Source organism: Prorops nasuta, unplaced genomic scaffold (assembly GCF_024137725.1).
Source record: "Prorops nasuta isolate Cenicafe-Biocafe unplaced genomic scaffold, Cenicafe_Pnas_1.2 PNAS00016, whole genome shotgun sequence".
NCBI lineage: Eukaryota > Metazoa > Arthropoda > Insecta > Hymenoptera > Bethylidae > Prorops > Prorops nasuta.
Window position 1 is genome coordinate 6,230,243 of NW_027116813.1, and position 10,559 is coordinate 6,240,801.

General features: G+C 30.3%; 2 protein-coding genes and 1 long non-coding RNA gene across 7 annotated transcripts; 2 read left to right on the forward strand and 1 right to left on the reverse strand.

Moving 5' to 3' along the window:
• Window positions 1–498: 498 nt before the first annotated feature.
• On the forward strand, window positions 499–2,136 carry LOC136779364 (putative nuclease HARBI1). Its single transcript, XM_066736890.1, has 5 exons — window positions 499–526; window positions 625–844; window positions 962–1,248; window positions 1,344–1,890; window positions 1,995–2,136. Exons 1-5 carry the CDS (start codon window positions 499–501, stop codon window positions 2,002–2,004), a joined length of 1,092 nt encoding a protein of 363 aa, XP_066592987.1. The 3' UTR covers window positions 2,005–2,136.
• Window positions 2,137–4,308: 2,172 nt separating this feature from the next.
• Window positions 4,309–7,347, forward strand: LOC136779325 (uncharacterized). 4 transcript variants are annotated; one of them, XM_066736860.1, is made up of 8 exons: window positions 4,309–4,400; window positions 4,578–4,624; window positions 4,821–5,633; window positions 5,729–5,898; window positions 5,974–6,090; window positions 6,185–6,278; window positions 6,353–6,563; window positions 6,634–7,347. In XM_066736860.1, coding segments are annotated over exons 1-3 (636 nt in total). In that variant the 5' UTR covers window positions 4,309–4,398; the 3' UTR covers window positions 5,408–5,633; window positions 5,729–5,898; window positions 5,974–6,090; window positions 6,185–6,278; window positions 6,353–6,563; window positions 6,634–7,347. The 4 variants fall into 4 exon arrangements, with proteins under 4 accessions (XP_066592957.1, XP_066592958.1, XP_066592956.1 ...); XM_066736861.1 differs by having other exon boundaries at window positions 4,821–5,898; window positions 6,168–6,278; XM_066736859.1 differs by having other exon boundaries at window positions 4,821–5,898.
• A 170-nt stretch (window positions 7,348–7,517) lies between these two features.
• On the reverse strand, window positions 7,518–8,837 carry LOC136779346 (uncharacterized). Of its 2 annotated transcripts, XR_010823574.1 has the most exons (4): window positions 8,732–8,837; window positions 8,427–8,581; window positions 8,126–8,282; window positions 7,518–7,725 (listed from the first exon to the last, which is right to left on the reverse strand). It is a non-coding gene; the product is annotated as an uncharacterized lncRNA (long non-coding RNA). The 2 variants fall into 2 exon arrangements; XR_010823573.1 differs by lacking the exon at window positions 7,518–7,725 and having other exon boundaries at window positions 7,861–8,282.
• Between the last annotated feature and the right edge of the window lie 1,722 nt (window positions 8,838–10,559).

Genomic DNA, 10,559 nt, shown 5'->3' on the forward strand with positions numbered 1-10,559 from the left:
GTTTAAGGTTATTGTTATAATTTTACACTCATTTCAACAAAGCACGGCTGGAAGTTGGCACGGAGACCTGTCAAAGTCGCATTGTACTACCCGTTTTACCAAAACTTACTCTTTCAAAAATAACGTCACGTTTGGCCGCTACCAACTTAAATTTCCGCATTCAGATTTTTGTCTGCCAAGTTGTACATGAGACTTGCCTGCTTTTGGACTGTTACATTGGCCCTAGGGGTTAATTCGACCAAGTAGGCTTAACTTAAGTCTGACTTAACTAGTGGTACCAACGTGTGCAAAAATATAATATTTTTGAAGATATAAGTTGGCAACCATGGATTTTTAATTTTACTATTATCTTCACACCATTTGTGTATTTTTTAGAAGAGCGTTTGGCGGTTTACTTAAATTTTTGAAGAATTGTAAGTCAATTTTGAATATACCATACAAAATTATGTTTCTATTTTACATTTAATGTATTGTTAATACGTATTATAGTTTTCAGATATGGATAATCAATATTCAATAAGGAATGGTAAATATACAAATGATAAAAACATTACAATTAAGGTTACACATGTTTAAATTCCATTAACCTTATTTTCACCATATTTTCTGCTTTTAATTTTATAGAGGATATTATAGAATGGTTGCTTAGAGATGAAAGAAATGAAAATGAACAAAGAATTAACGGTCGAATAGAGTACCGAAGACCAAGAATCATCCAGCAAAGGATGAATTGGTTTAAGCTTTATGATGATACAAATTTTAGAAGAAGGTTCCATTTATCAAAAGATAATTTTATTATGATATTACAAAAAATCGAACAAAGATTAATTCATGGAACAGACAGGTGAATTAAAAGTTTTATAAGATTAAACATTAACAGGAGTAGCTTTTAATTTATTTTATGTAGCTGTAATGATATTATGTATATGTAAGTTTTATTATAAAATTTGTATCTTTTCAGAAATTATGCGATACCACCAGTTATTCAACTTCTTGTGGTTCTACGTTTTTACGCCACTGGTTCATTTTTCCTTTCTGTAGCTGACTACTGTGGAATTAGCGAAACTAGCGCACAGTTATTTGTCCACAAAGTATCAGAAGCAATTGCTTCTTTAAGTACAGAATTTATTAAATTCCCATCTAATTCTGATGAAATTTCTAAAATTCAACAAGGCAATTTTAACATTTCTGGGTTTATTCGCGTAATAGGTGCCATTGATTGTTTTCACGTTCGAATTAAATCTTTTGGTAAAAGAAATACTATTGTTTCTATAAATAATTATATACTTATATAATATAGGAGTAATATTAAACTAAACAGAATGTCTTTATTTTAATTTTAGGTGGAGAAAATAGCGAATTATTTCGTAACAGAAAAGGATACTTTTCAATAAATGTACAGGCAATTGTGAACTCGAGACTAGAATTCATAGATTTGGTTGCTCGTTGGCCCGGATCAACGCATGATTCTACCATATTCGACAATTCCAGAATTAAAGCGCAGTTTGAAAATAATATGTTTGGGAATGGATTATTATTAGGTGATTCCGGTTACCCTTGTTTGCCGTACTTATTAACACCGCTACAAAATCCGCAAAGGCCAGCGGAAGTTTTATATAATGAAGCACTTATACGGTCACGTTGTATGGTTGAAAGATGCTTTGGAATATTTCAAAGAAGTTTCCCAGTACTGTCAATAGGATCACGTTTCCGAACACCGCAGAAAACGTTAACATTAATAATGGCTTGTGCCGTTTTACATAATGTATCCAGATTATCAGCAACAGTAGAGAATTATAATTCCGAGAGATATAATAATCTTATCAGAGACCTAGAGGAAAATCTACACACAAACGAGCGAACATATTTAATTGAAAATTATTTTCGAAAGTAAATACCATTCTCTTCTTTATTTTTCAGAATTCATGTATAATTAATTCGATTATTTAAAGTATTAAGCAAATTCTACATTAAATAATGTATCTTTCTTTCAGGCTTTTATAGAGATCCTGCATATAGATATAAAATTGTTAAATATAGGGTGTAATTTGGTCAATCTCATTGTTTTTGTATGCTTAACTGAGGATTTTAACAAAAGAAACAATATTAGTGGCCATCTTAAAAACAAATTTAGCTTTCTTCGGTTTACAAACATTTTATTTTTAATTTAAAAATTATTAATAATGTTTACTACATTCTGATACGACAGTAATGTAGTAATTAGTTTACTTTCATATCAGTATTATTTATTAAACTTTGGAAATGTATTTAACATGAATAGACTTTAAGGTACATACATGCAGCTTTATATAACTATATAGATATTCTTTTTATAAAGTCTAACAATTTAAACTAAATAACAATTTTATTTAGAAATTATAATTTAATAATTTTTAAATTATTAAATATTATGACTAGTAAATTTATAACTTTCCGTTCTTAAATACAACATAGGCTTCATATTATAAACATTGTACTTGAAGTATATTATCAATACAAATTCAAAAATGATAAAACTAAATCAAAACATTATCACAAGTATCATCACATTTTTATATGAGAGGCAATATATCTTGAAAACATATACTGGATCTTAATTGCTTTTCTTTAATTGCTTTTCTAAAATTTCTACCTGTAAGATTTCTTTTCTTAGTTGCGTTTCAAGAATTTTTTTATCCAATTTCTCCTTTTCAATAAAGTGCTTCTTCATTAAATTTACTAGCTCCAATTTGCTTTTCATTAAAACTGTATATACATCCTGGTCATGATTTTGATGTTTCTTCTGTGAGCATACATTAGGAGCATTTGTTTTTTCTGTTGATTTATTAGCAGCAATATTTTTGGCCAATGGTTCACTTAATGGTGTTTGCAGCATTTCAGCATTCCAATGATCCCATCTTCTCACTTCTTCATTTTCAACCAAGTGCTGTAGATAATAAAAAATAGTTGTCTGTTATTGCAAATTAAAATATAAACAAAGTGCTTATATTGTTTTCTCATTTGTCAATAAAAAATCAATAAGACAAGGTGGCAAAATTTATAGGGTCTCTTTTACTAAACACTTTAATGAAGGAATTTATTTTAACTGTACATAAGTGAGTTACACAATTGATATTTAGGTTAAATAAGAAAGATAAAATTGATACTATATTTATTTTAATAGCTGAATAAAATCTGTAGTAAACTATACACAATAAAGAACTCACACTTATATGATTTCAATAAGTAGCATTCATTAGACTACTCCGAGTGAGCTGAGAAATTGTTTTTAATTATCATTCAATCTTTACTTCTAATCCTATTCTACATATTACTATTTAGAATGTCTTTCAATTTACCTCAAATACAGGATCAGGGTCATCTGGGTCATTATTTTCCTCATTTTCAGAGAATACATTATTTGGTGTGCTTTGACCATAATAGAAATCAGAGTCAAAAGGATTTATTAAACCATCGATAGATAATCCTATTATTTCATGTACCTTTTCCATCAATACATCCGGCTTCCCATTATAAGCTCCACCACCTAAAAATAGCTCACAGTTGGATAACATTAGTTAACTAATTAATTATAAAAAAGGCATGAGTACAACAATCACTTCTATTAACTCATTACCAGTCATATATGTGTTCCTTTTTAAATCTGCAAATTTTTTTCTGGCGGTAGCTTTTAGATTCTTCCATAACTTCTTTAACTTCTCTTGCGTTTCAATTTTGCAAGTTATTAAACTAAATTCTTTCTCAACTTCATTCCATGCCTTTCCTTTATCACTTAGTCCAAATTTATCCGTAGTTTTATTTTCTATAATGTTAGAATATTTTTTAATAATTTCTGTAAAGGCTATCTTTTCATCAGCGGTATAATTGGCATTTCTTACTGAATATGGATTAGTCATATCTAAAAACTATAATAAGAATCTATAATATATATAATATAAAATGGACATATAATTGTGTATAATATATTCAAAATTGACTTACAATTCTTCTAAAATTATTATAAAATTCAAAAATTTATGCCCACCGCAAACGCTCTTCTAAAAAATACACAAATGGTGTGAAGATAATAGTAAAATTAAAAATCCATGGTTGCCAACCTATATCCTCAAAAATATTAAAATCTTGCACACGTTGGTACCACTAGTTAAGTCAGACTTAAGTTAAGCCTACTTGGTCGAATTGACCCTAGGCTAGAGAGACCAAGGACGCTTACGTTCAGTGGTCTGTTCGGGTTACGGTTCAGTCTAGTCACAGTAAGGCAACTGAAGAAAATTCCCTAGATGGATCAGATTTAGTGAGGAGGCTTCCGCGAGTGAACCAGATCTGATCTGGTTAAGGGGTTTCAGTTGGGACTACACAGACGTAATAAGAGCAGAAATATTCAAGAAACTAATATAAATGTAAGCAAATTATAATTTTTTTTTATAATTTGTATTATCTTTTCTCTCTTTGCTGTTTCATTTATCATTTAAAAAATACAATTTATGGAAAAATGAGAATTATTTAAAGTCATAAATTTAACTTTTGTTTATTGATGAAAACGTATTTTGTGTTTGATATTATTTCTTGTTTTTCAGGATTTATTTAAAGATGAATCAATATCAAACGCATAATAAATATGTAGGTATGTTATCTCTTTTAAATGTAGGAAATTCATGAAATATGAAAAATAATAATTAAGTTTATGTTTGCTGCTACAAAAAGGGAATACCTAGAATGAAAAATATTTGCTTGTTGTATAATTTCTACTTAATTTCACTAGTATATCACGTAGTTAAAAACCAAATACTAAACCAATTTAACTTTTTTACCTTAAACAGATCAGACTAGACATTCCTGGACAAGTCAGAGTACAAAATTGTTGTTAGAGAACTTACACAAACATAAAACAACCATACATGACAAGAACCAGCTTCAAAAAAAATTTTGGGATGAAATAGCTGCAGATTTAGTGAACAAAGGATATTTAGTAAACTGGGAGCAATTTTCAACAAAATGGAGAAATTTAAAAAAGAAGTATAAGCATATTAAGGACAATAGCAACAGAACTGGTGCTGGTAGCAGAGAAAATTGGGAGCATTTTGAAATAATAGATGAAATTATGTATACGATGCCTGAAGTAACCCCTTTATCAATAGCATATAGTATTTCTGATTCCATAGTGAGGCCACAAGTAACAGAAATAAGTAATACAGATGACCCTGTTACAGAAATAGTAACTAGTGAATTTAATAATAATGCTTGTTGTTCGAAAGTGGGTGATAGGAGAAGCATAAGAAGACGAACGTCAATTAAAACTGTCAAAAAAACAATTGACAACATTTATGAGCAAAGAGAAAGGCATCATCAAGAAAATATGGAATTAAAAAAAGAATTTTTAAGTATTATGAAACAGCATTTTAAATAAATAAAAATGACTATATGTATGCATAATGTTGTGTTTAGAAAGCTCATTATAATTATCTACAAATTTTTATCATTTTTAAACATTAATTTATACTAACTGCCTTTATCGAAAAATTTTGAACTTTTAACTATATGTACATAAACACTAATTTATTAATATTTTTTGACAAAACAATTGTGGATATTTTAATTCATTGGAACATTAATTGGACATGGATTAACGACAGGTTATTTTAAGCGATTAAATTTTCAGATTCTTCATACTAGAAAAAATTAATTAATTGTTGGCCAACACCATTTGACAGCATGCATTATTTTTTAGGAGGCCTATGTTTTTGTTCTAAACAGAGAAGATGTTAGCCCCATGTCAAAGGTCAAACCATCGTTCTACTTTCTACTGTTTTAAAATTTTGTTAAAAAAATATGATTTTTGCAAAACTATCATATTCAAAGATATAAGCCTTTATGAGAGACTTACTGTATATGGTGCAGGTAAAAGACTGTATAATTGCTCAAGGTGTGTATTAAATAGGTTATAGTATATTAATAAACTTTTTCTATTTGTAGAAGACATAAGTGGCATCTAAATATTATTGCAAAAGGTTTGATGAATCTCAGTTGATCACAAAGGCACAAATGTTATCTTGCGTAACTTCACAACAACCAAATTATGGCTCTTGCTTTGTAAGTATAATAAAGTTTCGTGATATTGTATTAGACAAGTTTCAATAGAATAAATACGTCCCAATATAATAAATTAGGATTAATCAAATTCTAGCAACAAAGAATTATAAATTGCAGCTAAATATTAATTAAAACTGACCTAACGCAATGAGATAAACCTATTAAAAGACTGACCGTATAAAGTGCAGGTAAGAAATTCTTTTGCTGTTCAAGATATGTATTAAAAACATTATACATTAAACATATTTTGTATCTACTGTAGATAACAGTGGCATCTAAATGTTGTTACAAGATGTTACGAAACACCTTTGCCTACTACCAAGGCACAGATGTCATCTTGTGAACCATCCTGAAAACTAGATTATGACTCTTGTTCTGTGAGCATAATAATGTATATTTAAGTTTGATGATATTAAAAGTAGCTGATAAACAAGTTAGATTAAAATAAATATGTTTCAACATAATAAATCAAGGTAGTATAAAACAGTTAAATTAAATGATTCATTTGTTTCAGCAATCTTATACATTATTTTTCCTTTTTAGGATTGGAACACAAACAAAAAACAAATTATGCTGTTGCTACTAACCCAGCCACGTTTAACGCAAATCTTATAACAATATAATTTGGAAGTACTTATTTAAAACCTATACTGAGTGATAATATTTTATTTACATAACTTGTTTTATTTCATCTGGAATGTTATATACAATGTCAATAAGTAAAACTCAACGTATACACTATCGCGTTGAATGTCTGGTTGTACAATATATTTATATGTAAATTTAACTCATACAATTTTTGAGAGTTCAAATCTATGTAAGAAATATTAATATATTCTCGCATATTAAAAAAGTAAGTGGGCTATTACCTCTCTTTTTTCTTCTCCATCCACAAAAGCATCCACAAATTTGTTATCGATTTCTACATTATAATCGTCTTCGTCATTTACAGTTGGATCGAATTGTTCCTTTTCATTATCTATACAAATGTTATGCAATATGCAGCAAGTTAAAATAATAAGAGGGATCATATCTGTGTCGTACATATACACATATTTCAATTTCCTGAATCTAGCTTTCAGTAGACCATACGTTCGTTCTATCACCATTCTTATAGCAGATAGTTTTCTATTATAATTAACTTGAACTTCATTTAGATGCCCATTATCTCTATATGGAATGAGAAGAGTTTTGGACAGTGGGTACGCAGAATCCCCTAATAAATGAGTATTCTCAGGAAAAAATTGTTGTGGACTATTGTCTATAGCACGTTTAATTTTGCTAAGCTGCCAAATTCGTGCGTCATGAACGCTACCACAATAGCCTGTAAAAACATCAATAAATTTCCTATTAGGATCACAGATTCCTTGGAGGACTATTGAATGAAAGCCTTTTCGATTAATGTAGCTATTAGCATGGTCAATGGGAGCACTTATTTGCACATGACATCCATCTATAGCACCCATTATGCCAGGGAAATTGCTTATTTCTGCAAACTTTTCTATATTCCGCATTGAGTGATGTTGATCTGGCCATTTTATGTATTCTGTTTTGTAATTTTGCAAAACATATGCCACATTGAAGACGCATTTCCAAATTTTACTTTTAGCCAAGTTAAATCTATCAGAAACAGATCTGTAACGGAGTATGTTGGTAATATTCAACATAATTAATGATTGAGGTATTATTATTATTTATTATATTGTATTTCGAAATACTTCTACAATTTAAATAAATAAATAATGTACATTATAGGTTAACTCTTAAGAACTGTATATTTTACACGCAGTACATAGTCTTACAAATGAATGCAAAAAGATATCGTGCAATCCTAGCTAGCACAAAGAATTTGGCTTGATGTCCTTTTTATGAAAGAGAAAATAAATTCTTTCTAGAGTTGCAAATATCTTAGAAAAATTCGTAATTCTTAAAATATTGATGATAGAATTCTTTTTATTATGGTAATAAAATGGAAGTTCAAAACAATAGTGAAAGAATTCTTCATGCTAACAAGGATTAAAATTAGAGAATATACCTATATACTTCTTGATTTCCCAATATCCATAGCGTAATAGCAAGTTGTTTAAATGGTAGAATTTATGGCCCATTAATTGTTTGCATTAGGCATGGACCTATTTTCTCCAATAACATTTCAAACGTCACTTTGGATAGTCGGAAATGTGATTTAAAGTCTGCAAAAATATTATAGTCTCAAAATATATAAAAGCAAATCATAATTCCTAAAAATATTATTCATAATATTTTTTACAAAATACTAGCTGACATAATTAAATCATACAGGGTATACACAGATAGTTAAGAATGATCACAATTACCTGTCAAAGAATAATTAAGCATCATATCTGGAACATAATTTTCAATCCTTCTATGACTCTCTCTAGTAGAAGGTAATAAAAAGAGATTATCTTCTTCATCGTCATCTTCAAATAACAGGCTCCAAATATTTAAATAATCCATTCTTTTGTTTAACCTGTAAATATAAATTGATAATTAGTCAAACAGCTATAATAAGAATATATTATCCAAGAAATATAAATTGTTGATAATATTTACAATTCTTCCTTTATTTTAATTGCTAGTAAATTTTATAGTTTTACGTCATTTATGTCCGTTAACTTACTTGTCTGATAATTTTAATCCCGCCCGCTTATTTTTGTAAATTAGGGTCCACGGTATTGACAGTATTTGTTTGATTAGATTCTTGCTGTATTCCCTTAACCAGATCAGATCTGGTTCACTCGCGGAAGCCTCCTCACTAAATCTGATCCATCTAGGGAATTTTCTTCAGTTGCCTCACTGTGACTAGACTGAACCGTAACCCGAACAGATCATTGAACGTAAGCGTCCCAAGTCAGACTTAAGTTGGTATAGTTAGGGCCTCCGCACACCGTTTCCGTAGCTACATTACGTTACGTTAAGGCAGGATTAAACTTAATCTTAGCTTAGCGCACACAAAAGATTGCTAAAGTTAAGTTTTTTGAGGCAGGATGCTTGTAATAAACAGGTCTGAGGTGATATTTTTATATTTATAAAGAATTTTTGCAACTATTATTGTAGTTGCCTTAACGTAACGTAATGTAGCTACGGAAACTGTGTGCGGAGGCCCTTAATGTGACGGGGACTATACCAACTTAAGTCAGACTTGGGCTCTAGCATTACAAAGTATTGCGTGGTATTGTCAGAGATGAAACGGGAGATTGCTCATGGCAGGGTCCTAAAATAATCCTTGCCGGTAGGCGGCGCTGATGTTTGTTAGAACCAAGGTTGCCAAGTGTAGTACTTTCGGTACTACCGTTAACCGTAGCAGAGATGAAACGGGAGATTGCTCATGCGAGGTCCCGAGGCAATCCCTACCGATAGGCGGCGCTGGTGTTGGCAAACGCGTGTCTCAGGCCGGTATTCATAGTCGTTACTTATATTTAAGACCGACTTAAGCATAGGTTATCTTTTTCTATTACTGTTAGGTGAAAAAGGACAATCGATACTTTAAGTCAGATTTAAATATAAGTAACGACTATGAATACCGGCCTCAGGTCCATCTAACCCCTAACGCCATCTATCGGAAGAGACCACGAAGCACGAGCGTTAAGCTTAGAATAGGGTAAAACATATATGCATTGTTGCCAGAAAGCGGAATAAAGAGAGAGCGGAGATATTTTCTCGGACCTCTCTGTCTTTCTCGCTGTTAGCTTCTAGCAGAAGAGTCGAGGCAAAATCTTTCCGTTTCGCTTTGCCGAAAATCTACCAATATTCGATGTCATTTATATTTGCAGGCCAATGCCTTTATACATGATTTTTTCAGCATATTTATTTATCAGCATTGACTTATTTAAATCAATAATAAATTAAGGAAATGCGTATTTGATATATAATAATTATTTTAACTATAATTTCATCGTTATATTTCGCTTATTTCCGTAAAATCTGAATTTCTTTAGTTTATTATTGATTATTGTAAGTCAATGGCCATTAAAAAAAATTTAATCTTAAAAAAAAAAAGAAAAGTACCGTTTAGAAATCGAACCCGGACCCACAAATCGCCACGCGATTACCTTACCGCCTAGACCACGAGGCTTCTTCAGTGCACCGTAAACAGATAGTCTTTTTAAGGGCTTGAAATCTTCTTTTAAACCATATAAATAAACGAGCAACCGACAGCTTTATTCATTATTATTCTGTCATAATGGTACACAAATTAAGGAATATTTATATTTTGAATAGTTTTCAAAAGCTTTTCCAATAGCCAAGAACGAAGATAAATAATCAACGCTCGCAGTTTCCGTTCTTGGTTATTGGAAAAGCTTTTGAAAATCTACATTATATAATTATTCTTTAATTTGTGTACCATTATGATAGAATAATAATGAATAAAGCTGTCGGTTGCTCGTTTATTTATATGGTTTAAAAGAAGATTTCAAGGCCTTAAAAAGACTATCTGTTTACGGTGC

Excerpts from the sequence above, each read along its gene's own strand:
- LOC136779364 (XM_066736890.1), top strand. The coding sequence starts at position 499 with ATGGATAATCAATATTCAATAAGGAATG. Across the intron at positions 527-624 it reads TCAATATTCAATAAGGAATG|AGGATATTATAGAATGGTTG; the intron begins GTAAATATACAA and ends TTAATTTTATAG. Across the intron at positions 1,249-1,343 it reads CGTTCGAATTAAATCTTTTG|GTGGAGAAAATAGCGAATTA; the intron begins GTAAAAGAAATA and ends TTTTAATTTTAG.
- LOC136779325 (XM_066736861.1), top strand. Across the intron at positions 4,625-4,820 it reads AACGCATAATAAATATGTAG|ATCAGACTAGACATTCCTGG; the intron begins GTATGTTATCTC and ends TACCTTAAACAG.